The 24,856-nt window shown below is 59.6% G+C and overlaps 3 protein-coding genes across 10 annotated transcripts in view; all 3 read left to right on the top strand.

Annotated features, from left to right (window-relative positions):
• OTUD7B (OTU deubiquitinase 7B) overlaps positions 1 to 11,638 on the top strand; it is a 38,010-nt gene extending 26,372 nt beyond the window's left edge. The window contains exons 7-14 of one of the 5 annotated variants that reach the window (XR_012621162.1): positions 1,426 to 1,538; positions 2,174 to 2,301; positions 2,948 to 3,097; positions 3,906 to 4,020; positions 5,174 to 5,258; positions 6,200 to 7,506; positions 8,366 to 11,009; positions 11,337 to 11,638. Coding sequence is in view for 3 of the 5 variants with exons in the window: in XM_074809296.1 (XP_074665397.1) it covers positions 1,426 to 1,538; positions 2,174 to 2,301; positions 2,948 to 3,097; positions 3,906 to 4,020; positions 5,174 to 5,258; positions 6,200 to 7,506; positions 8,366 to 8,414 (1,947 nt within the window). In the remaining 2 variants the exon portion in view is untranslated. Of the gene's footprint in view, positions 1 to 1,425; positions 1,539 to 2,173; positions 2,302 to 2,947; positions 3,098 to 3,905; positions 4,021 to 5,173; positions 5,259 to 6,199 lie in introns of all 5 variants that reach the window. The other 4 variants (XM_074809296.1, XM_074809295.1, XR_012621163.1 and 1 more) reach the window with 4 other exon arrangements.
• A 1,853-nt stretch (positions 11,639 to 13,491) lies between these two features.
• On the top strand, positions 13,492 to 19,559 carry MTMR11 (myotubularin related protein 11). Of its 3 annotated transcripts, none has more exons than XM_074809278.1 (15): positions 13,492 to 13,609; positions 13,696 to 13,811; positions 14,513 to 14,540; positions 14,678 to 14,820; positions 15,251 to 15,507; positions 15,652 to 15,739; positions 15,849 to 15,937; positions 16,042 to 16,163; positions 16,272 to 16,335; positions 16,584 to 16,654; positions 16,751 to 16,926; positions 17,018 to 17,188; positions 17,411 to 17,635; positions 17,860 to 18,141; positions 18,676 to 19,559. In XM_074809278.1, exons 1-15 carry the CDS (start codon positions 13,561 to 13,563, stop codon positions 18,805 to 18,807), a joined length of 2,013 nt encoding a protein of 670 aa, XP_074665379.1. In that variant the 5' UTR covers positions 13,492 to 13,560; the 3' UTR covers positions 18,808 to 19,559. The 3 variants fall into 3 exon arrangements, with proteins under 3 accessions (XP_074665379.1, XP_074665377.1, XP_074665380.1); XM_074809276.1 differs by having other exon boundaries at positions 14,513 to 14,585; XM_074809279.1 differs by lacking the exon at positions 17,411 to 17,635 and having other exon boundaries at positions 14,513 to 14,585.
• Positions 19,560 to 20,004: 445 nt separating this feature from the next.
• Positions 20,005 to 24,824, top strand: SF3B4 (splicing factor 3b subunit 4). 2 transcript variants are annotated; one of them, XM_074809185.1, is made up of 6 exons: positions 20,005 to 20,120; positions 20,677 to 20,805; positions 21,032 to 21,574; positions 21,993 to 22,187; positions 23,647 to 23,817; positions 24,330 to 24,824. In XM_074809185.1, the coding sequence occupies exons 1-6, from the start codon at positions 20,087 to 20,089 to the stop codon at positions 24,512 to 24,514; spliced, it is 1,257 nt and encodes a 418-aa protein (XP_074665286.1). In that variant the 5' UTR covers positions 20,005 to 20,086; the 3' UTR covers positions 24,515 to 24,824. The 2 variants fall into 2 exon arrangements, with proteins under 2 accessions (XP_074665286.1, XP_074665285.1); XM_074809184.1 differs by having other exon boundaries at positions 23,647 to 23,841.
• Positions 24,825 to 24,856: the final 32 nt, after the last annotated feature.

Here is a 24,856-nt window from a genome sequence, read left to right as displayed (position 1 = left end):
CTGCGTGCTCCAGAATTAGCTGCCAGCAAAGAGCTGTGACTTGCAGATTTTAGAAGAGTTTGAAAATACTCAGGGTGTAGGATGTGCTGGCGTCGTGCCCTGGTCGTCGTCCTCAGCACGAGCTGGAGGGCCGTGGCAGGAGGTGGGGGATGCAGGCGACGCAGCGGCCCGGCAGCTGCAGGTACGGTTGGCTGGAAGTCGAGGATCCTGAGCTCCTCCTTCCCCAATCAGCTCCCAAAGCAGCAGCCCGGGGTGCTGGATCCCTCTCTGCGTTTCACAGCCCGCTCTGGGGGGGATATTCTCCTCCCGTGCTTTGCTTCACAAGCTTTAAATCAGCGATGAAAGAATTCATGTTGACGACGTAACCGGGAGCAGAGGAGCTTAATTAATAGCTCACGGAACAAAGCGGAGAGCCGAGCGGGGCCCTCGGTTCCTTCTGGTGCACGGCTTGAAGGTTTTCTTGGCAGCTTGGAGGCTTTAGGATGTTGTGTTTGGATGCTGGAGCTCCGGTTATGGAGCCGGGGAAAGGAGGAGGAGGGTGAAGCTGCTGCCCTTCCCGTTGCGTTTCTCAGCTTATGACCTTAAACGCAGCAGGCTCGAGCGTGACCTTTTGCATGGTTTTGTGTTTTTAAGGTATTTCTTCCCTTCCTCGGGGTGAATATGGCTTCTGATACCTTCCAACTCCAGGATTGTGTTGGAAGCTGTTTGAAAAGCGTCTGCATTAGGGAGGAGAGGTGTAATTCCTGAATTTAATGCTCGACGCAGGCTCCATGGAGTAGGGGGGTTGTACCAAGGGCAGCGTGTTCTGTGGGCATGGGGGGGGTGGGTGGCTTCTGAGCGCCGCAGCTTTTCGGGGAGGGGGCTGTGCCCTGGGTGGGGTTTCCCTCGGCCGAGCGCGGTGTCGGACCACGATGGCTCCTGTGGTGCGATGGCAGAATGGACGTTTTCCAATCCTCCTGTAAGGGAATGTGAGAAAAACGTGGCTTGGCTGTGGGTTGAAATAGCAAAGCAACTCTTGAATATTTATAGACGCTACGGTGTCTTCCGTGGGGTGTTTTTGAAGGAAATAAATTCTCTATTTTAGCTAGTCCAATTATCTGTCCCACTGTCTCTTATCAATAGATTATGTCATCCTTAAGACTGGAAGGATTTTGTGTAAGAATAAAGGTTTCCTCTCATTCTGTGGGTTGAAATGTTTACTTCCACCCTCCTAAAAGACAAACTTTTGTTTCAGGCCGATTATCTCCCCAGCTGGCTTGAGAACACAGATTTGGAAACACGCAGTTTTTTGCATAATATATTGTTTATTTTTGCATAAATCCATAAGAGACAAGTTGTGGCTGTGTGTATAAATCTATGCTGCGGAGACTGAAAAATACTCATTTTAAAGATTTTTTTTGGGGGGTTTTGTTTGCCCTTTTGCAGTCTGGTCTCGTTTACACCGAAGAGGAGTGGCAGAAGGAGTGGAACGAGCTGATCAAGCTGGCGTCCAGCGAGCCTCGCGTGCACTACGGCACCAACGGCGGCGGCTGCGGCGGGTACGTGGGGGGGACAGAACTGAAAAATAATAATAATAACATGTAGATGTAAAACAGAGCAGCTCCCCCTTCGGTGGACGGCTCGGGGGGGTCCTCATGGGCAGGGGGTTGCCACTCTGGTCCGGCGTGTTGGGTTTTAAGGGGAAGGATGAAGGATCATGAAGAACAGCGAGAGCTCTGGAAAGCATCACAGGAAAAGATTTAAATGCTCCACGACGCCTTTTTGGGGGGTAACACGGACACTGAACAGAAAACTAAACTCGTGTTTCATCGTGTTGATGGCTCTGAAGTGAGAGTAATAAGCAAAAGCTGAGGATTTCTGCAGCACTCGCTCTGTATTTCAAGGGCACTTTATCGCCGCAGCCATCCCAAGCAAACGCCACTTTTGAGGCTCTCTAGAGACACCCAGAAGTGCTGAGCAGCACCGGGGCATTTCCTGGATACAAACCCTTGTCTTAAAATTGGACAGTTTTGGGGATCTACATCTAAAATCTCAAATTAGAGCTGAGGTCATACTCAACGCCCTTAATGTGATGCGCCTCTACGTGGATGCCTGTAAAGGCCTCATCCTGTTTTTAAAAGCGATGATTAAATACTCAAGGGGTGAAAATTAATTTCTTCCTCGCTTCCCCAAGTGTTGAAAGCTCCGAAGAGCCGGTGTACGAGAGCCTGGAGGAGTTCCACGTGTTTGTCCTTGCCCACGTGTTGAAGAGACCCATAGTGGTGGTGGCAGACACGATGCTGCGGGACTCGGGGGGAGAAGGTAAGAATTTCCCTCTTTTTTTACCAGTCTTTATGAATTATGCATGCTCAGACTGTGTGTTTCCTCTCTACCACACGTTTTCACAGGGTGTTTTTGCTCGAGGAAGCTGGATTTTGACTCGGAGCAGAGCGTGGGGCGCGTTGACCTGCCGCAGGGTGCTGTGGGTGATTCCCACGGAGGGTATGGGACGCACAGCTCAGCATCGCAGTCTGATCTCTTGCTATTTCTAAGAGCATCTGCCTGATGAGGGGGTTTTTTTGTACCTCTTTTGCCCCCACACGTGTGTGCAGAGATGGGGAAATTCCGTTCCCTGCGTGTCGTATTTTCCACTAGCAGACTTAATTTCCTGTCAGAAAAGACTAATCAGTTACCATCATTGTGTGTGCACCGTTCAAGTTGTCTTGTGGAGGAGTGAAAAGGGGGTTTTTTTATAGAAAATACCAGTTCATTTTGCAACTGTGTTCCTCCTAATGTAGCATAGCTGTCTATTTTGGTTTGTGGGTTTTTTTAGTGTCCCTCGAGCTGATAGATAATTGCAGGTGAAACCTTGAATGAAGCAAACAGCTTGTTCTGGAGCAGTTTCAGTACAAACAACTCTTAACTCTTTAACCTATTACGAAAACTAACTGCCCTGATTTCTTTCCAGCCTTTGCCCCAATTCCCTTTGGAGGGATCTACCTTCCCCTGGAAGTCCCAGCCAACAAATGCCATCGTTCTCCGTTGGTACTGGCTTATGACCAAGCCCATTTTTCTGCCCTGGTATCCATGGAGCAGAAGGAACCCGCAAAAGATCAGGGTAGGTGAAAAGCTGGGATGTGAGCCAGCAACGGGCGCTGGCAGCCCAGAAAGCCACCCGTGTGCTGGGCTGCACCCAGAGCAGTGTGGGCAGCAGGGCGAGGGGGGGATTCTCCCCCTCTGCTCCGCTCTGGGAGACCCCCCTGCAGTGCTGGGTCCAGCTCTGGGGGCACCAACAGCAGAAGGACACGGACCTGCTCGAGCGGGGCCAGAGGAGGCCACGAAGATGCTCGGGGGGCTGGAGCACCCCCCTGTGAGGACGGGCTGAGAGAGTTGGGGGGTTCAGCTGGAGAAGAGAAGGATCTGGGGAGACCTTAGAGCGGCCTCCCAGGACTGAAAGGGGCTACAGGAAAGGGGGGAGGGACTCTTGATCAGGGGGGAGGGATAGGACGAGGGGGAACGGGTTTAAACTGAGAGAGGGGAGATTTAGGTGAGATCTAAGGCAGAAATTCTTCCCTGTGAGGGTGGTGAGGCCCTGGCACAGGCTGCCCAGAGAAGCTGTGGCTGCCCCCTCCCTGGAAGGGGTCAAGGCCAGGTTGGACGGGGCTTTGGGCAACCTGGGCTAGTGGAAGGTGGCCCTGCCCGGAGCAGGGGGTGGGACTGGATGGGCTGTAAGGTCCCTCCCAACCCAAACCGGTCTGTGATTCTACAATGATTCGATGATCCCAAACACTGGCAGTCGCTGTGATCTGGCGTGAAACCAGTTGCCATCAGAAGTGATGTCCTTGGTGGGCGCTCAGAGCTTGGCTCCCAACGTGAAAGGTTTGTCCTTTGAGGCATTAAAAGTGAGTTTTCTGTCCCTTGTGCAGCTGTGATCCCCCTGACAGACTCTGAGCACAAGCTGCTCCCCGTGCACTTCGCCGTGGATCCCGGGAGGGAATGGCAGTGGGGGAAGGACGACAGCGACAACGTCAAGCTGGCCAGGTCGGTTGTCTGCAAACCGGGGCGGTGCCGGCTGGGGGGGTCCTTGCTCTGTGCCCCGCTTGGGGTTTCTTGTGGCTGGATGAAGGTTGTCCTCTGGGTATAGACCTATTTGGTGGGGCTGGAACAGCTTTTGGGGCTGGAACAGCTTTTTTCTTCACTTTGTTCTCCTCTGATGCGCCGCTTGCGGTACGTTTGGGGTAGGGCTGTGACATCTCACGAGCTTCGTTCCCACGAGGCAGAGAGATGGTGGCTCCGAATCTCAGAGCTTCCGACTGGGCGTAGCTCACACACGAGAGGCAGCGGAGGGTCAGCTGTCGTATTTACACAGAAAAAGGTGCCTTTTTCCATTGCTGTCCCCACTCAAGGCGAAGGCGTATCTCCGCGTGGGCCCTGGAGCTGGGCGGAGGGCTCGCAGGCAGCCACCCTTCCTATTTTTGACTCCAAGACGGACAAACCGCGCGGGGTTTGGGAGCTGCGAGTTTCCTGTTATTGAGCCAGAAGGCAGCAGCAGTGGGTGTCGTGGTCAGAGCTGGCAGCACGACTTGCCCATCATCTGACTTGGGGTTAGGAAACCTAGAAACCTCCAAGATCAAAGTATTCAAATTCAGAGCAGGTTTTACCGATACAGTATCTCATTTTGAGGGGTTTGGAGCCAGCGGAAAAGACTCTGTCCCTGTGGTTTTTGTAGAAGGAATTTTTTTTATTTTTTTTTTTGACAAGTGGAAATTTTTGAGAAAACATCTTTACTCTTTTCTGAAGTTGCTTTCGTGGAGAGGAGAATCATTTTGAAACCAGCTCTATTTAGGTCTGTGTCATCTGCTTTTTTGTCATTTGTCTCGTGTACAAGTAAGATTATTTTTGTTGAGTTCGTTTTAATTCGTAGCGAGCTTGATTGTGACACTCAGGAGTCTTATTTATTCATTTCGGTCACTCAGGGATCTTATTTATTCATTTTGGTTTTCATTGAAAGGTTTGGAAGGCTCCAAAAACGTCACCTTTTGTATCGCTGCTGTCTCGATGTCGTTATAATTGCTGTGTAAAAACATACTTTTTAACATAAAGGGACAAATAACTGTAAATATGGAGGAGAGAACCTCAGTTACTAAACCGAACTTGACTAACTTGGGGGTTTTTATCCTGTTTTAAATTTTAGTGTGACATTATCACTGGAAGCAAAGCTGCACCTCCTGCACAGCTACATGAATGTTAAATGGATCACGTTGCCTTGTGACATGCAGGTAAAGAGACAGGGAGTATTTTCTTTACTCTTTAATTATTTAAACCTCCTTCTGGCAGAGCAGCAGACATGAAGTCGTCAGCGAGGTGGCTGTGCCCGCAGAAATTGCAGCTGATATCGCTCTGAGCAGATAAACCACTCGGGTTTTGTGCGGGTGCTCTTTTCTTTGAGCTTTTCGTGCCTGTTTTTACTCAAATTGGAAGCGCGGCCCTTGTGGGCAGCCTCTTGCGTGGGTGGCCGGCAGCGAAGACGACGCTGTTTGCTCCAAGACAAACATGAGCTGTTGGTTTGTGGCCGCCAGAAGCCGCCTTGAGACCCACAGTTTGACCGTAGTTTTTCCTGGGACCTTTCCTTGGCAGGAAATCTCCCGTCTGCTTCCCAAATCTCCGTGGTGGTGCGTTGGCAGATGGTGGTAGCTGCCTTGACAGCATGAAGGGTGGGTTCTTTCCCCTTGCCCTTTTTAGGAGAAAACTCCCCAAACTTAAATGTGGTCTGCCTGAAGCTGTCGAGGTGTCCTCCCTGTAGCAGAGCTCGAACGGTGACACTTTGGGTGTGAGCTCCTCAGCTGGCCGCCTGCTCGCAGCTGCTTTGCTTCAGAATCCCCTGACCCATCCCCGGCTCAGCCTTATCGACGTGTGAAGGGTCAGAGGCTGCCGTGACCCCGGGGAAGCGGCTGCCAGCCATGCCCAGTGCTCTTTGGGGTCACCAGACGGGGGATTTGTTGGCCCCTTCCCTCTTTTTTCCAGCTTTTCCCCTGAAACCTCGACCCAGTTAGGACATTTCTGGATGCGCTGCTGGGGACGTCTCACACTGAGTGTGTGTGTGAACGCTGTCCCCTCCCTTCTCCAAGCAAGCGCCTGCTTCTCTGTTGACACCTTCAGCCTGAAAAACTCTTACCCGAGGAACTTGCAGGACTTTGATATCTGTTTTCTTTCTCCCCAGGCGCCTTTGGCCCAGCCGGAATCTCCTACAGCCTCTGCGGGCGACGACGCTCGTTCGGCTGCGGAGTCGGGAGAGTCGGACAAGGAGTCAGTCTGCAGCAGTTCAGCAAGCAACGGTGGCAGCAGGGGTTGCAAGGACAAAGAGAAACCAAAGAAAGACCGAGAAAAGGATAAGGAAAAGGATAAAAAACGGGCAGACTCAGTTGCCAATAAGCTGGGCAGCTTCGGCAAGACTTTGGGAAGTAAACTAAAAAAGAACATGGGTGGTTTGATGCACAGCAAAACTATCAAGGGAGGTGTGAGCAACGGGCAGGGAGATACCTTGGAGAAGAAGAAGAAAGGATCCCTGAAGTCCAGGAAAGGCAGCAAAGAGGAATCTTCCCAAGGAGATTTGTCAGCTCCTGTGGAGAAAACCTGCCCGGGTAAAGCAGCCCCCGAGAAGCCGACGGATCCCTACAAATACAGCAACGACGTCAGGCTGAGCCTGAGCATCCTGCGGGCTGCCATGCAGGGAGAGCGCAAGTTCATCTTCGCCGGCCACCTCAAAACCAGCAACCGGCACCAGTACCAGGAGGAGATGATCCAGCGGTACCTCCTGGACGCCGAGGAACGCTTCATGGCTGAGCAGAAGCAAAAGGAGGCGGAGAAGAAGGCGCTGGGGAGCGCCGCCCCCCCCAAGAAGCTGGAGCCGGAGGCGAACACCCACAAGGGCGAGGAAGCGATGCTGAACCCCGCGTACCCCCAGCCTCCCCCCGCGTACACCATCCACACCCCGGAGCTGGCCCTGAGCGCTAAAATAGCCGCTTTTCCCTCGGGTTATTCGGGCGTTTTCACCTTTCCCAGACCCTCGGTGGTCAACAGCGTGGAAGGGTCGCATCCCCCCAGCTATCAAGACGGCCGGCGGCAGGTCGCGGGGGGCTCCTGCAACAGCAGCCTCCCCCCCTACGCCACCTTACCCAGACACTGCGCCCAGGCGCGGCCGAACCCCCCCCAGACCAGCCCTTCCCGCCTCGCCAGGTTCTCCCCCACGGACACGGACGTGCCCCCCACCTTCCCCCCGGAGTGCGAGGGCTCGGCCTTCCTCCCCCCCCCGCACAGCAACGGCTACAGGGAACCCCTGGAGCAGGACAGCTCGCCCAGAGAAACGCCGGCGGACAGAAATAAAAGCCGAGTTGTTTATAACGTTCCGCAGACCAAATGCAAGCAGCCGAACTGCAGTTTTTACGGACATCCCGAAACTGGGAATTTCTGCTCTTGCTGTTACAAAGAGGAGCTGAAGCGCAAGGAGCGGGAGGCTCTGGTGCACAGGTTCTGAGTGCCCTGCCCCGGCGCTCATCTTGGGACCCATGAAAGATGGGGAATGCAATAATATATATTTTTTTTTTCTTTTTTTTTTTTTTTTTTAACACACACCCCCTCCGCGCTCCTCTCCCTGTCTGCGGAAGGTGGGAGCGCGGGGATTTATCCACGTGGGCTGAGAAATGGGGTTTGGCTGGTGTGATGGAGGTGACACGGGAGGGAGAGGGGGCAAAAAAAAAAAAAAAAAACAGCCCCCCCACCCCCTCCCCTCCCCTCCCCTCCCCTCGACCCTGCGAGAGGGAGGAAGATGCTTTTCAAGAGGCTTCTTCTGGCGAGGGGTGACTGGGATTAGCGGGGGGCGTGCTCAGGTTGGGGCACGGCGTGGAAGGAGGGGGGGGGGTCTTCAAAACGATTCAATAAACCAGACCAAAGCTTTTGGAGAAGGTGAACGGGGCGGGGGGCAGCGCCCCGCTGGGTCCCTCCAGCTGGACTCGGCGTCACTCACTGCCCAGAATCGAGCGAAAACGCCCCAGCGATTTCAGTTTGAAACCTTTTAATTGAGAGATTATTTTTTAACACTGTTTTTATTTTATATTTCTTTTTGCTGGTACTGAGCGAAACTTAGTTGGAATTGGACATTACTGGGGGATTTTTTTTTTTTTTTTTTTTTCAGTTGAACTCATCTGAGCCCGGCCCCATCGGATGTCTCTGAGCATCAATTAGCAGCAAGCTCAGGGCTCTGCCCTTCCGACGGGCTCAACTCTGTTTTTAAAACGTTATTTTTAAACTCTTTCTTGGGGTGGGAGGGAGGCGGAGGGGGTGGTCACAGTGCTTGAGTGGTTTTGAGTTGTTTTTTTTTTTCCTGCAGAAGTACTGTGCAAAACCGTTCCGTTCGCGGCACGGTCGACCCGACTTAGTAAGAATTGAGACAAGAAACAAGGTCAGTGTCTCCACCCAGCAATAACCATCGGCGTGGGGGAGTAGAGGGGACAAAGAGCATCCGGCAGCACCGGGAGGTAAATCCGCAGCGGGCTGCCGGGCGCTCGCAGCCCTACGGGGACGCCCAAACCCGCGATAACTTTCTACTTGAGCAAAGCTACTTCCGTACTACCTCTGTTCTGCTGAATCGAATTAACTCGGCTCCATTTTGCTGAGCCACGTAACTGACCTGAGGCTGAGGAATATTAAATGATATTTTTGATAATAGGGCTAAAGAGCGAAACGTTGAGGGGGGGGGGGGAGGGGGGAAAAGAAAAAAAAAAATAAATAAAAGGAACCTGTAACTTAACTCACACATGGGGTGGCCCACTACGTTCCCTTCTCCCCCCGTCCCAGCCCCTGCGGCGTGGGATGAACCGTGCGCTCCCGTTCACGTCTTGCAGGGTGGGTTTAACTTTAGCACTGCAATGTTTGCACAGATCTTTTTTTTTTGTTGTTGTTGTTGTTGTTGGGTTTTTGTTTTTTTTTTTTTCCTTTTTGTAACTACAGCTCCCAAACCGGACTCGATCCTGTATAGAGCAAGGTTCAGCGTTTTACCACATGAAAAATAAAACATGAATTATACCGAGAATTCAAATTACAACATTCCCTCTATTTTTTTTTTTTATTATTTTTTTGTTTGTTTGTTTCTCAGAAGGCATCAAACTATGCAATCCCTTCCCGTGCTGATCCTGCCCCCTGCCCTTCCCAGGGAACAACGGGGCAGAGGAGGTGAAAGTGTACTTAACACCTGAAGCCTTATTCTCACAAATACCCTAAGGCTCGGTTCTAACCTTTTACCAGTCTAATGCAGATCTAAAAACCCACAAATCAAAGCCTTTTCTAGAGGAGGCAGCTGCGCGGGGTCCTTAAGCGGAGTCCTAATTAGGTCAAGCCATCGGAACCGCTTGTCAACGGGTTGTAAATATCCCCGTGATGGTTTAACTCCGATTTAAGTCGTTCTCTTTGGTTTTATTAAACCGCCGAGCGTAGATAAGCCTTGCCCAGCTGCGTGCTGCGGAAGAAAGGGCTTTAAAACCTGTTCGGTGCCACCCGGGGTCGGCGCCGGGTCCCCTGGGCCCTCACAGGGTGGCTCCCCTGCCCCTCCCCTCAGCAAATTTTCCCCTCAAATCGCAGAAATTCCGATTTATTTTAACCCCGGGGTGAGAACATACAGCACCGGTTCCGCGCCGCGGGCTCTTACCCTGCAGCGATCTCTCGGTCCACCCCAACTATTAAGTTGAAATGTTTAAAAACCCAACAAAAACCTCACTAAACGGGGGTCTCTCGGGTTATAAACCAGTTCCTGACGTTTATTTTTCCTGTCATCGGAGCAGCAGCGTTATTTTGGTTCGGGGAGTGTCCTCCAGCTCCTGCCACGAGCGGTGGGGGCAGGGATGTGCTGTGTGTGTGCCCCCCCCTCCACAAGCAGGAGGAGGGAAGGCCGAAGGCTGACGCTTCACCAGCCATTCCTGGGTTTTTTTGGGGGGATTCCTCTCCGTTTTGGTGAACTCCATCCTGCCGCAGTTCAGGATGCCGGAGGTTCCACTGCGGTGGGGAGCGGCTGGCGCTGTTTTTCGGAGCTGGTTGCTGGAAGGGGGCTCCTTCCCCCTGCTTGATGGGAACGGGAAATTGTGGCTGTTAAAACAGCGCAAGTTTGGGGAGATTTGGCTCAAATCTCATAAACGGGACAGAGTTGTGCATAATACTGTCTTCAGGGGGAAAAAAAAAAAAAAACCGGGCATGCCAGCAGCAGGTATCACGTCCTCCTGAAAGAAGATCACCTCAAATCCTGAATTCCCAGGGCTGCTGGCACTCTTCCTCTTCCCAAGGGTTTTTTTTTTGGGGGGGGGGGGGGGGGAAACAAGTTTGGTTGGACACTTTGTATTTTTATTAATGAAGTTTTTGACCCTGTCGTGGTCCCTCTCTGAGGACGGGGTGAGCCGGGACAGGCGCCGGAGTGGGGACACAAACCTGTCGCTGGAAGGGAGAGGGGCACCGGCCTCGTGTGCTGCCACCCCCCTCCCCGCCCCCGGCGCTGCCGTGAAGGAGGAAAAGGGCAAAACTCCCCCAAAAGTTGTTCTCCAGGTCTGGGGGGGGGGGTTGGACACACAACCAGGGCTCCCCCCGTGCTGGGGTGTTGCAGGACCTTCAGTGCCCGCCCTTGGCGGTTTTTATTGTGGTTGGTAGAATTTGTAGCTTTTTTTAAAATCCAAATGGGAAAAAAAAAAACCCAACTGAACTTCAGGCAAGGATGAAAAATCTTTGAAGAGTATTTTTTCTATGAAGGGCAGAGTTTTGGTTGTTCTCCACGTGCCCCGTGAGCCCCAACCTCCGCTGGGTCGCACCCAACCGGCTGCATTTCTTCAGAACCACGAAGGATTTTTTCAGGTCATTTTTGTTTCCTTTATGGTGAAACTAATTTTTTTTTTCTTTTTTTTTAAGGGACTATTAAATACAAATTATATTTATTGAAAGATAATATCTACCATTGGCCAGGTCCTATTCATCAACACACTAAAGCCACTGCCCAGGTGGTATTTTTGGGGCATGGGACTGGATTTTTTTTTTTTTTTTCTGACACCTATTTTTTTTAAAGCGGGGTGGGTTGGGTGGGGGAGCGAGACCGTCTCAGGCACCAAAGCACCTTTCCTGGAGGAAAAGCACCAAACCTGCCCCCGGGAGGGTTTTTTCTCCCGTGGGCCGGGGCTGGGGAGGGGGAGGCTGCGCCGTGATTCCCGAGGTCTTAAGTGCACTTAGTGGTGTCGGAGGGGACGTTGCTGCCATCGGGCCCTGGCTGCGGTAAAAATTTTCTCGAAGGGTCTGGAAAACCCGTTAATGAGCTTTTTATTTTATCAAAGGAACATTTACCTTCGCTGATATTACCCGGCCCCACGGCGGGGGAAGCCTGATGGGATGCTTTGGTTATCACTAATCCTACAAGAAGTGACCTGAATTAATTCCGCGATTTGTTTATTCACAAAAGACTTTTTTTTTTTTTTTTTTTAATTAAATATTAGGTTGGTGATTTATTTTTTCTTTCACTCCTCGTGAGCACCGCTGTAGCCAGCACTAGATGGCGCGTCGCAATCGGGCTGTACACCGCATCCTTCCTTTATGCTACCATAGATTCATTGACAATAAACAACATTCAACTAATTAACCCCTGGGCAGCGGCCGTGCCTCTTTCCTCCGCTTCGCCCCGGGGCCGCAGCCCCAACGGGCTCTGGGTGCCCCAAATTCCCTGCCCCCCCCCCTCCACATCGAGTTTTTTCTTTGTTTTTTTTCCTCTGCTTGGAGCACAGCATCCTCTTTCCTGCGGATTGGGGAAAGATTTCCTTCATTTAGGTACCAAATTCAGGCTTTTATTTAAAAAATAAACACCCCCCCCACACCCCTCCATCAAAATTTTTGTCAATCCTCGCTGGGTTTGGAGGAACCTTTCCCCCAGCTGCGTTTCCAGGGCAGCACCCGAACAATTTAACACCCAAGCGAGGCTTTGCGCAGCGTGAAGAGAAAATCCAGCTGCTGGCAGGCGCGGGGCCTTTGGGATGCTGAAATGGGTTCAGAACGAGGAAAATTGTCTGTCCTGAAGTTCAGCAGCAGCTCCAGCCCTGGGGCTGCGAGCAGGGAAGGGCGGCCGCGTCCTCGCCCCATGTCGCTGCATGAAGTGGGGCGGGGGGGGGGGGCGGTTTGGGGCTGGTTGGACACGCGGCTGGCGGGGTTTGGGGAGTTTTGGGGGGAACCGGGAGGGATTTCTTGGCGTTGGGATTTTTCTATTCCAGCTCCCGGTGGTTTTGTTCATCGGGGAGCGGCCGCTCCGTGCCCAGCGCCACGTCGGTGCCGGCTCGCCCGCGCCGGCCAATTTTCCTCCGGCTCTCGGGGCGGCCTGGGCTGACCCCGCGCTGGCGCAGACGCTGCCCTCGCCCTGGAGAGCTGCCCTGGGTTAAAGCCCGGCAGGAAATTCCTCTTATCCCGCAGGTGCTGGAGCCAAAGACCCGGCCTGGCCCCCCCCGGGATGCTCCGCCAGGTGATTTTCCCACAGGAGAAAAATCGGGGTGCACGAGCCTCAGCCACCAAAATGGGGCTGCCCCAAAAATCTGGGGGAAAATACACCTAAAATAAGATTTTTAGCGGGCTCTGCACTCCGACGGGCGCTGGGTTTGCTGGGTTATGCCAGGGTTTATCCCAACTGGTGCTGGCACCGGTGCCCCGGCAGGAGGAGGGGAGCTGAGGGGGTTTGGGTTTTGGGGTCCCCAGGGGTTCCATGGCAGCGGGGGGGTGGCAAAAGTGGCCCCGGGGCCACCATCCACCTGCGGCCAGGAGCAAGGTCAAGGCCGGTGGGTCCCTGGGTCGCCTCGGCGAGGTTGGGACCGGCTTGGCACTGGGGGGGGGGACGGGGGGGGGACCGGCAGCGCGCGGGTTTTTCCGGGGTTGGGAGGAGAAGGTCGTGCCTCGGCGGTGAGTCACGGAGCGGCTCGTTCCTCCCCGGCGGAGCCTTGTCCCGGGGAGAGGCCGGGGGGGTCTGCGGGGGCCCCCCCACACCAGCCGGCGGGGATGGGCTGGGGAGGGGGGTACCCCGGCCTTTTGGGGTGCCTGGGGCTGGGCCCCCCCTTCTCCTCCAGCATCATCCATCCTTTTTGGGGTGCCTGGGGCTGCCCCCCCCCCCTCCTCCAGCACCATCCATCCCTTTTGGGGTGCCTGGGGCTGGGCCCCCCTCCAGCACCATCCATCCTTTTTGGGGTCCCTGGGGCTGGTGTCCCCCCCTCCAGCACCATCCCCCGTTTTCGGGGTGCCCGGAGCTGCGGGTCCCCTCCACCGCTGTTCATCCTTTTGGGGTGCCCGAGGCCGCGCCCCCGGGCTCTCCCCGCTCCCGGGAGAGGGGTGGCAGCCGCGGGCAGGGCGCAGGCAGGGCGCAGGCAGGGCGGCCCTCCTGCCTGCTGTCGCCGCTCCGCCCCGCCGGGAGCCGGGAAGGGGGGGGCGGGATGCCGGGGGGGGCGGAGGCGCTCGGGGCTCCCGGGCTGCTCCGCTCCGGCTCCCGCCGCCGCCGCCGCCCCGGGCCCGCCCGGCCAAAGTCCCTCGGCCATGAGCGGGGCCCCGGGCAGCCGCCGCCCGGCCTTCCCCGGCCTCCCAGGTAGGGCAGGTGCCGGGATGCTCGGGGAGGGGGGGGGGGGGAGCGCTCCCGGGGCCCCCCCCGGACCCAGCGGCCCGTCCCCGCAGGGGAGCTGGTGCTGGAGGAGGCGGCGGGCGCCCGGCAGCGCTGCGGAGGCGGCGACGGCTCCGTCCCGGGGACGCTGCTCTGCACCAACCGCCGCGTCGCGTTCCTGCCCGCCCAGGTGGGACCGGCACCGGCACCGGCACGGGGGGGGGGCCCGGGACCGGCCCAGCCCGGCCCGACCCCGCGGCCCGGCTGCATCCTGACCCCCGCCCAGCCCCAGCCCAGCCCCATCCTGATCCCCGACCCAGCTGCATCTACGCCCCATCCCAGTGGCCTCCCGGCCCCATCCCAGCTGCATCTTGGCCCCATCCCAGTCCCATCCTGATCCCCATCCCAGTTTCATCTGCACCCCATCCCAGCCCCATCCCAGCTCCACCTTGGCCCTATCCCAGCCCCATCCTGACCCAGTTGCATCTACCCCCCATCCCAGTGGCCTCCCAGCCCAGTCCCAGTTCCATTTTGACCCCCATCCCAGTTGCATCTACACCCCATCCCAGTTGCTTTCCAGCCCCATCCCAGCTCCACCCAGGCCCCGTCCCAGCCCCATCCTCATCCCCATCCCAGTTGCATCTACCCCCCATCCCAGTGGCCTCCTGGCCCCATCCTGACCCCACCCCAGCCCCACACGCTGCAGCCCCACCCTGTTCACCTGGGGAACTCCTCGCCGCGGTGGGGGTCAAGGGGCAGCCGCGGGGGCCAGCTCCAGGGGCACAAAAGCATCAGGAGCCCAGATCCAGCCCCGCTGCCCTTCCCGGGGGGTTGGGGGGGGCGGGGGGGACACCCACCGGGGCAGCTTCCAGCTCTCCCCGCTCTCCACAGGCCCCCGGCTCTCGGGCCTTCCTCCACGGTGAGTACGACGTGGCGCTGCCCTGCATCCGCAAGCTGGTGGCAGGTAAAGGTGACAGCCCCGAGCCCCGTGTGATGAGTTGGGCAGGTCTCAGCCAGCGCTGACAGCCACCCCCCCCACCTCCTCGCCCGCCCCAGCCAGCAGCTTCACCAAGCCCAAGGTGCTGACGGCCGCCTCCACCCTCAAGTTCATCCCGGAGGAATTGGCCGTTTTCTGCCGGGATTTCCGCCTGCTCCGCTTCCACTTCCACGAGAACGGGTTGGCTCCGCAGGCGTTTCGGGTGAGTCGGGGGCCTGGCGGTTATGGGGGGGCACAGGGAGGCTTCGTGCTGGACTCTGGGGTGCACCGGGGGGAGAGCTCATGGCGGGGTCTGGGGCTTTGAGGGGGGTTTTGGGGGCTCATGGTGGGGTCTGGGGCTTTGAGGGGCGTTTGGGGGGCTCATGGCGGGGTCTGGGGCTTTGAGGGGGGGTTTGGGGGGCTCATGGTGTGGTCTGGGGCTTTGAGGGGGGTTTGGGGGGCTCATGGCGGGGTCTGGGGCTTTGAGGGGGGTTTGGGGGGCTCATGGCGGGGTCTGGGGCTTTGAGGGGCGTTTGGGGGGCTCATGGCAGGGTCTGGGGCTTTGAGGGGGGGTTTGGGGGGCTCATGGCAGGGTCTGGGGCTTTGAGGGGGGGTTTGGGGGGCTCATGGCGGGGTCTGGCTTCTCTCTGCAGGTCGCCAACGCCATCGCCCAAGCGCGGGAGGCGGCCGCGTGGCTGGGGGACGCCGGCGAGGGGCACGATGGCTGGTCCTGCCCTGCTGAAGGCCCTTTGGAGGATGAGGAGGAGGAAGAGGAGGAGGAGGAAGAGGAAGACTCAGCTGCCACCCTCCTCTTCGAGAGCCTCCACGACTGGGAGAAGGAGCTGAAGCGCCTGGGAGCGGCGGGCTGGAGGGTGAGCGCCGTCAACGAGCGCTTCGACATGGCCCCCAGGTACGGCCCGGCTGGAAAATCCTCCCCTCGTGAACGGTTTGGGGAAAACACCCCGTGAACTGCTCAAAATGGTTGGGGGGTGCTGGGGGGTGCTGGGGGGGGGACACCCTGCCCTACGACACCCCCCCCGCCCTCTGCCCGCAGCCTCCCCCGGTACCTGTGGGTGCCCAGCGGGCTCCTGGACCACGACCTCAAGCGGACGTTCGCCCACTTCGAGGAGCGCCGGGTGCCCGTGAGTGCCCCGGGGGGGGGGGTGACAATGGGGTGCTGGGGCGGGGGGGGGGCCAGGGAAGGGGATGTGGGGGTGATGTGGGGGAGTGTCACCCCCCTTTCGCCCGCAGCGCCTGTGCTGGCACCACCCGGGCGGCGGAGACCTGCTGAGAGCCGCCGGCTTCCACGCGGCCTCGGAGCCGGGCAGCGAGGACGTGAGGTGAGTCACACCCAGGGGGGGGTCCTGGGGTTTTGGGGGGGGGGGGGTGGTGTGTTTCTGGGGGTGCTGCCTCACCCTGGAGGCCCCTCTGCACCCCCCGAAAGGTGCCTGGAGGCTCTGCTGCTGGGCGGCCGCGGGCCCTGCGTGCTGGCCGACACCGCCGAGCTGCCCACCCTCGCCGACATCCAGCTCGCCCACCTCAAGCTGCGGGCGCTCTGCCTGCCCGGTGAGCGGGGTCGGGGTGGGGGGGGGAGCCGCTGGGGACCCCCCCAAAAACCCCGGGGGCTCCTTCTTCTCTGCTGACACCCCCCCATCCTTTGCCCGCACGAGCCAGGCGCAGCAGCGGAGGAAAAGTGGCTCTCGGCCCTGGAGGGGACGCGCTGGCTGGACCATGTGCGGTGAGCGGGCGGCGGGGCGGGGGGGGGGGAGCATTTTTTGGGGTGCGGGGTGGGAAAACATCACCCTAAAAACACCCCCGTTATGGGGTTGAGCCCCTGTCGCGGCCTGACTGGGCGATGGAGGTGTTGCAGCAGGTGGGTGGTCCCCTGCCGCCCCCCCAAGTATCCCAGACCCCCGGGGCAGGCGACTGTGGTGTTTTGGGGTGCCCTGACCCCCCCCCCACCCCACCCCCCAATTTTCCCCCCAGCGCCTGCCTGAGAAAAGCCGTCGAGGTGGCGTCGCTGCTGGCGGGGCGACGCTGCTCCGTCCTCCTGCAAGGTAACGCCGGAGGGGGAGCGCGGGGATGGGGCGTGGGGTGGGGTGGGGTGTGACACGCTGGGGACCCCCCCCCCCACCTCCTGGCCCCCCCCCCAGAGCCATCAGACCGCGACCTGAACTGCCTGGTGGCCTCGCTGGTGCAGCTCCTGGGGGACCCCCACGCCCGCACCCTGCCCGGCTTCCAGAGCCTGGTGCAGCGCGAGTGGGTGGCGGCCGGACACCCCTTTCCCCACCGGCTCGGGCTCCTCCGCCGCGACAGCCCCCGCGAGGAGGTGAGAAACCACCCCACGCCCCCCCCAAACCCCCATCCCGGAGCTTATTGGGGGACCCAGATGTGTCCCCTCATCCCCCCCCCCCCGCCAGGCCCCCGTTTTCCTGCTGTTCCTGGACTGCACGTGGCAGCTGGTGCGACAATTCCCGGCGGCTTTCGGCTTCACCGAGGCTTATCTCCTCGCCCTCCATGACAGCAGCTTCGCCCCTTACTTCAGCACCTTCCTCTTCAGCTGCCAGCGCCAGCGGGGCCACGGTAGCCCGGTGAGCTGGGGGGGGGGCGCGGGGGGGGACACCCCTGTGTCCCCTTTGCCAGTGACAGGGTTTAGGGACACATTTGGGGACGGAGGTGAATTAATTCTCTCCCGTCCCGCTCGGCTGCATCCAGCCGCGTTGTGCCTCAGTTTCCCCATCCACGTCGGATTGACTGACCTCCCCCCCCCCCGACCCTAAAAGCTCCCGTTTTCCCCCTTTTCCTCCCGGCAGCACCGGCCCCGCAGCCAGACCTACACGCCGGTGAGCGGCTGGCGGGAGGCGGCTGCGGGCGGGCGGCGGGCGGGCAGGGGGGGCAGCGCTGCCTGCACCCTGCCCGCGGTCTGGGCCTGGGGGCTGCGCTACAGCCGGCGCCACCGGGCCCGGTTCAGGAACCCGGCGGGGGCTGCTGGCACCGGGGGACCCCCCGACACCGCGAACCCCCAGACCCCGGGGAGGGTGAGTCGGGGCTCGGCGCTGGGGCGGGCACCGGGGCTTTGCTGCACGACGCCCCCCGCTCCGTTTGGGGTGCTCTGAGCGCTAAACCCCTTCCCAGCGCCACGCGCCTCCCAAAACTCCTCCCCATCCCTAACTGCGGGTTCCCCCCCCCCCCATTTTCCCTTCCCGCTGGCTTTTCCCTCCCGCTTTTTTCCCTAATCTCTATTTTTCCCCCCATTTCCCAGCCCCCCGACGCCGGGCCGTGGCCAGCGGCCGCGAACGTGTTTGTGCTGACCAAGGGGACGTTGTCACCCCAACCCTTCCCCTGGAGGAGCGGCCGCCCCCCCCCACGCCTGTCGCGCTGGGCCCCCTCCCTGGAGAGCCTCGGCGAGCGGGGGGCGGGGGGGGGCAGCCCGGGGGGCAACCGACCCCCCGTGCCCCCCCCGGGGCTGCTGCTGCCCTGCGCGGCGGGACCCTCCGTGCGGCTCTGGCGCCGGTGCTACCTGCGGGGTCTGCCCGAGGCACAGGTACCGCCGGGGGGGCGCTGACACGAGGGGAAACTGAGGCACGACGGGGCTGCGCTGCCACAGGGGGCTCGGGGGGGGCCCGGCTCGGGGGATTTGGGGTGAGGCTGGGGCGGGGGGTCTGTGTGTGGCTGTTCTGGCCCTGGGTATGTCTGTCCTACCCTGTTTGTCCATCCCACCCCCATGGCCACCCGTCCCACCCCGTGTCTGTCTGTCCCACCCCGTGTCCGTCCATCCCACTCTGTGTCCGCCTGTCCCACCTCATGTCCGTCCCTCCCACCCCGTGTCCATCTGTCCCATCCCATGTCTGTCCGTCCCACCCCGTGTCCATCCATCCCACTCTGTGTCCGTCCCTCCCATCCCATGTCCGTCCGTCCCACCCTGTGTCTGTCTGTCCCACCCTGTGTCCATCCCTTCCACCCCATGTCTGTCTGTCCCACCTCATGTCCATCCATCTGACCCCGTGTCCGTCCCTCCCACCCCGTGCCCCGTCCCCCCGTGTGTCCCCCCTTGGCCGGACACCCCCTCTCCCCGCAGCACGGGCGCTTCGCCCCGTCTCCGGCCGGCCTGGCCGAGGAGCTGACGCTGCTGCAGGACCGGCTCAGCGCCTGGCAGGCGCAGGGACCCCGCACCGAGGCTGCCGGCAGCCCCCTCGCACCCTCGCGCTGAGGGCCACAGGGCTGGGGACCCCCCCCCCCGCCGAGGGGGTTCCCTCCAGCCATGCAGGTTTTGGGGTGTCCATCCCCCCCAAACCACCCTGTGCCTGTTGCCTTTGAGCTCCTGCTCCTCGCCGGGGCGCGGGGCTCTTCGGGGCCGGATCCTGCGGTGCTGCGCAGCGGCCGGTGCCTGGGCTGGAGGAGGCAGAGCCGGGGGGGGTCCCCAAAGGTGCCCCCAACTCTCGCTGGACACGGCGGTTTCTTGGATTTTCATGAAATTCTTGCTACCTCCACAGAGGCTTTGAGGAGCTCAGGGCTGGGATGAGCAGGATCCGGCCCCGCCGCGGGGCGTTACTGGGGGGTTTAATCCTGCAACCGGTGCGGGAACCCTGGTGCTGTGCCGGGACCCCAACCCTCGGCTCTGGGCAGGGCCCACGTTTGGGTGCCGTGACGGTGACGCGGGTCCCCGAGGGGGACGGGGACACCAGCTCCCGCAGCACCCCGGGGAGAGGCCGCGGGGAGGCCGACGTCCCGCTCCCATCCCCTCCGCCACGGGACGGCGTGAGGGACCCGCTCCGGGGACCTGAAATGTCTCGGGGACGGGGATGGGGACACTGCGGGAGCCTGGGGAGCCACGTGCGGGCCCCCTCCTGCTCCCGGGGGGGGCTGGGGGCTTCGTCGCCCCACGGGGGCTCTCGGCCGGTGGCGTTCGGGGTTTGGCACGGTTTGTACCTCGGAGCCCATTAAAGCCCGGTTTTACAGGCGGGTCTGTCCCTCAGAGCCCATTAAAGCCCGGTTTTACAGGCGACGGCGCGTGGCTGCGAGGGGGGCACCGGGCGGGGGGCGCAGGTTGGGGGATCCCCGGGACGCGAGGCTGAGGTGGGGCCTGCGGACAAGGGGGGCCCCTGGCACTGGGATCCCCCTGAACTGGGGTCCCCTGGCACTGGGATCTCTGGGCACTGGGATCTCCTGGCACTGGGATCCCCCTGAACTGGGATCCCCGGGCACTGAGGACTCCCACCGCTACCAGGAGGCCGTGAGGGTGATGTCGTCGCCTGTCACGGCAGCGGATATCGCGACAGAACGGCGGCAGGGCTTGTGCCCTCAGGCCACCCGCCCGCACTCAAGATGGCCGCCGCGCCTTCGCCGCGCTCAGCCGCTGACGCTACTTCCGGCCCGTCCGCGGCTCGTCGACGCGAGGGGGCGGGGCTCGTGCGCTGCGGATGACGTCACGACGTACCGGCGTTGCGTGACGGCGGCGCCGCGCGGGCGGGAGCGGGCGGCGGGGCAAGATGGCGGCCGGGCCCATCTCCGAGCGGAACCAGGGTGAGCGCCGGGGCCTGCCGGGACCTGCCGGGGGCCGGCCTGGGGACATGGGGGGGCACCGGGGGTGCTCCGGGCTCCCGGGGAGTGTGGAGGGTTGGGGGGCGGATCTCTGGGGACTCCATGGGCGCCCTCCTGAGGCCATGGCGGAGCTCTGGGGGTGGGGAGTCCCGGACTCCCTGGGGATGGTTAGGGGGTTGGGGGGGCGCATGGGGTCCCTGGAGACATGGGGTGCGCTGAGGGGGCTCTGGAGAGGGCCTGGGCTCCCCAGATACCTGGGGGGTGTCAGCTGGGGTTCCTGGCCTCGCTGGGCACAAGTAGGGTTCCAGGGAAGCAGGAGTGGAGGGGCTCTGGTCGCCCTAGAAGAAAGAGGGGGGGCACGGGGGCCTCCCTGATTGAGGGCATAATTATGGGGGATCAGATTAAAAGTTTCAGGGGGATCTCTGCCTCGGACTCGAGAGATTTCAGCATCAAGCCCTCAGGCTCTCACACAGGCAGAGGCTTCCAGCTTCCCGGGCTCACGGGTCTAACTCGGTTTCTCTTTTTCCGCGCGCTCAAGATGCGACGGTGTACGTTGGGGGGTTGGATGAGAAGGTCAGCGAGCCGCTGCTGTGGGAGCTCTTTCTCCAGGCGGGACCGGTGGTCAATACCCACATGCCCAAGGATCGAGTCACAGGCCAGCACCAAGGTGAGATATTTACTGTTCTCTCTGAAAAGCTGCCTGGTGAATAAATTAATTTAGTTGGGGACATTCAGAGAGAGATTACTGCGGGAAGAGAGGTGAGGGATGGGCGGTCCCCTTGGGAGATCATCATCCTTCCCCTAAGAAGGGGCTGGGGCTCTGGTTTTAGATCCGGAGGGGTTGGGCCGTGGGCCTGCCCTCTCCTAAAGCTCTGCCTGGGGACTCGTTGCAGGTTATGGGTTTGTGGAGTTCCTCAGCGAGGAGGACGCAGATTATGCCATTAAGATCATGAATATGATCAAATTATATGGGAAGCCGATCCGAGTCAACAAAGCCTCAGCCCACAACAAAAACCTGGACGTGGGGGCCAACATCTTCATCGGCAACCTGGACCCTGAAATCGATGAGAAGCTGTTGTACGACACCTTCAGCGCCTTCGGGGTCATCCTGCAGACGCCCAAGATCATGCGAGACCCCGACACGGGCAACTCGAAGGGTTACGCCTTCATCAACTTCGCCAGCTTCGACGCCTCGGACGCTGCCATCGAGGCCATGAACGGACAGTACCTCTGCAACAGGCCCATCACCGTTTCCTACGCCTTCAAAAAAGATTCCAAAGGCGAGCGGCATGGCTCGGCCGCCGAGCGTCTCCTGGCAGCCCAGAACCCGCTCTCGCAGGCTGACCGGCCCCATCAGCTCTTCGCCGACGCTCCTCCTCCTCCGTCTGTCCCCACTCCCGTTGTCACCTCCCTGGGACCTGGTGTCACCCCTCCAGGTGGGTAAATCGTGGCAGCACCCGTCTCCGCGCGGGGTTGGTTGACAGGAGGCTGCCGTGACTCGTGCGGAGCCGTTCCTTGGCGCAGGGGGAGGCTCAGGGCAGTGGCGCTGCGCCGTGGGGGAGATTTTTGGTGATAATCGGCGCAAAACCCTCAGCGGAGCTGCGGCATCGCGAGCTGGCAGGACTTTAGGAAGAGGCATCCTCTTCCCTCCCCGTGGTGGCTCGGCCTACGCCGTCCTGGGGCTGAGGGGAAGGATCCTGCGCCTGTCTGCTGGGGTTTTTTTTTATGCTTCCTGTGGCTGTTTGCGTTTTCATCTCCTTCCCGATTGCCTGGGAGTGTTATTTTTATTTTTTTTTCCCTGTAGGTTTGTTTGCTTTTTATACTTAACCAAATTCTCGCTGTCTCTCTTCCCAGGCCTTCCACCCCCAGGATCGTTCCCCCCGCCGGTGCCGCCTCCCGGAGCGATGCCTCCCGGCATGCCTCCTGCCATGCCACCCCCACCCATGCCGCCCGGTGCGGGTGCCCCCGGCCCCCCCTCCGGGGCTGCACCCAGCGGGGGACACCCCCCACACCCGCACCCCTTCCCTCCGGGCGGGATGCACCATCCAGGTGAGCATCAGGCGGGTGTTGGGCTCAGGAAACGTAGCTTTGTCTTTTCCTTCGAGGGGGTGGGTTTGGGTAAATCGCCCCCCCTCCATTTTCTCCCCTGAGGTTCCCGTTTCATAAAACGGGGAGAAAACTGTTGCCATCCTCTGCTCAGGGTCGGAACGCAGCATCTTTCCCCGAGATGTTGCTCTCTGCGGCGCAGGGGTGAGGAAAAGAGAGGGTCTGCGTAGGAGCAAGTGCAGCACGTCAGCGGCGCCGCGCCCGCTTTCTGGGTTTTTCTCCTGGATGTTCTAAAATGTGTTAAAAAATAACCTGGAGCGGGGCCCAGCGGGATTTATGAAACGTTTTGGGAAGTAAGAGCCCTTCTGGGAGGCGTCCGCTCGGGGCGAGACGTTGGTTTCCTTGAGGGTGCGGGACACGGGAGGGCAGGGGCTGGCGCGGCGCCGGCTGGTAACGACTCGGGTGCTCTTCTGGCTGGGAGGATGTTAACGAGACTCCGAGTCTTCATCGTTTTTCTCTGGTGTAAATTAATACGTTAAGTGGGAACCTTCTTAGCACAGTCTGCGGTTCTGCCAGGCAGGAGCTAATTCCAGACATGAGAACAAAATGTTTCTTTGATTTCCTTCCATTTTTAGCCCTGTAGTACTGGGGAATGAGCAGCGTATCCATCTAGACTCTGGTTTCAGATGCAAAAATTAAGTGAAATTTGCAATTCAATTTTTTTTTTTTTTTTTTTGTTGTTTAATCCTGCCTGCTCTAAACCGACCCCTGCACCGAGAGGCTCTCCCACGCTGGCTGATTAGGGTGCTTTGTGTGATCGTGGCTCTGGCCGTGTGAGTGACCAGATGGCTGCTGCTTGTCCCCGATTACACGCTGGCTTTAGAGCAGCCAATTAGGCTCAGCAAAGGAAAGCCCGACCCAGCGCTTCCACACCGCGCGCCCCAGGGAGCCGTGCCGGGCTCTTGGGTTTCTGATGAGGAGAAAAGAATCTGTGCTTTTTTTTTTTTTTTTTTTTTATTGTTTTAAAGGGATCTAATAAGAGAATCATCGAAAAAAAGTAGATTTGGAGGGACCCAGGCCATTTCTGCACAGAGCAGGGCAAGCTTCAAAGTTGGGTTGTTCAGGGAGCTTGTCCGAAATCTCCCCTCCGAGGGGGGCTGGTTTGTCCCCTCCGAGCCCCCATCCCAGGACTCACCACACTTGCTGTCCCATCTTTCCTGCCCCCCTCCCTTAACCTCCAGGCAGCCTTTTCTGCGCTGCAGCCCGTTCCTGTTGCCTCTTGTCGGAGAACTCTGCGCTTTCTCCTCTTTAACCTCCCTCTTGGCCACAGAACTCCCTTTGCAGCCTGGTGTAGCCCTACAGCTGGATTCAACGCCCCTCTGGGCTGCAGGGGGGGCTCAGAGCGGCCGTGCCGAGCGCGCTGCCCTCCTTGCCACCAGCCCTTGACTCGTTATTTCCCCAGGAATGCCTCCCATGCAAGTCCACCACGGGCCTCCCGGGATGGGCCAGCATCACCCAGGACCACCGGGCTCTGGAGGCCAGCCTCCCCCGCGGCCCCCCCCTGGCATGCCACACCCTGGACCCCCACCCATGGGTATGCCACCCCGAGGACCTCATTTCGGGTCGCCCATGGGTAAGTGGGTGCCTGCAAGAGGCGGTATGTGTTCTTTTCTATCGATCGTACACACTTTCTCGAGTCGAGCGCTCGCTTCGGCCCCGCGCCCTCCCTCGTTCCTAGTTTTTAACGGGGACAGGAAGGAGGTGACGTCGCAGCCTCCCCTCGCGGAGGCGTCTCGGAGCAAAAACCTGGCAGCCACGAGCTGCTAAGCCAGGGTCCCCCGGGGCTTTCCTCGTGTTCGGGGGGCTCTGTGCTTTCTTGGTGACAGCACCCCATCTCTCGTGTCAGGATAGCGACCGGGCTCTGCTGACGGTGGCGCCGGGGCGGGGGGTGTTTCCTCAGACCTCTCCTGCCCACCGGCTGCGGAGAGACTCATTTCTCCAGGACCTGCTGGCAGAGGGGGAACGTCAGCCCAAAGCGTGGGCACCCAGTAGAGCTGGCACCCAAGGGTGGGGTTTTGGGGGGGGAATCGGCTCTTTCGACTTCTCCCCGCGGCGGTTGTTAACGCCTGTGCTCTGTCCCCGCAGGTCACCCGGGCCCCATGCCGCACCACGGGATGCGCGGCCCTCCTCCGCTGATGCCTCCTCACGGGTACAATGGGCCCCCTCGCCCCCCTCCCTATGGCTATCAGAGAGTGCCCCTGCCCCCCCGCCCTGCGCAGAGGCCCCCCGGGGTGCCACCAAGGGGTCCCCTGAGGGGTCCCCTGCCCTAAACACGGTGGTGGCAAAGCCCCCTCCCTGCTGCGGATCCTTCCCTCTTGTTTCCCCTTGGGCTGACGTACCCGCACCCAAGAGGGGCCGTTGGGTCCAGCTCTGTCGCGGCTCCCCCCTCTATCTTTCCCTCTCCCCATCTTTTTCCTCATTTCTTTTTATAGTCTCCATTTTGGTTACTTTTCCCCTCCTCCTTCCATTTATCTCAGCCTCAGAAGATTTTTTTTCAAGGTACTTTTAACAGGATTTTTTTGTTTTTTTCTATGTAAAGCAGCGATCACCCCTTTACAAATAAAACATTTTAAGAACCGGGGGCTGTCCCAGAGCTCGGGACGTGGCTCTGC

This window comes from Strix aluco, chromosome 30 (assembly GCF_031877795.1).
Source record: "Strix aluco isolate bStrAlu1 chromosome 30, bStrAlu1.hap1, whole genome shotgun sequence".
Lineage (NCBI taxonomy): Eukaryota > Metazoa > Chordata > Aves > Strigiformes > Strigidae > Strix > Strix aluco.
The sequence above is the reverse complement of the archived record's forward strand: the minus strand, read 5'-3'. Positions and strand labels throughout refer to the sequence as shown.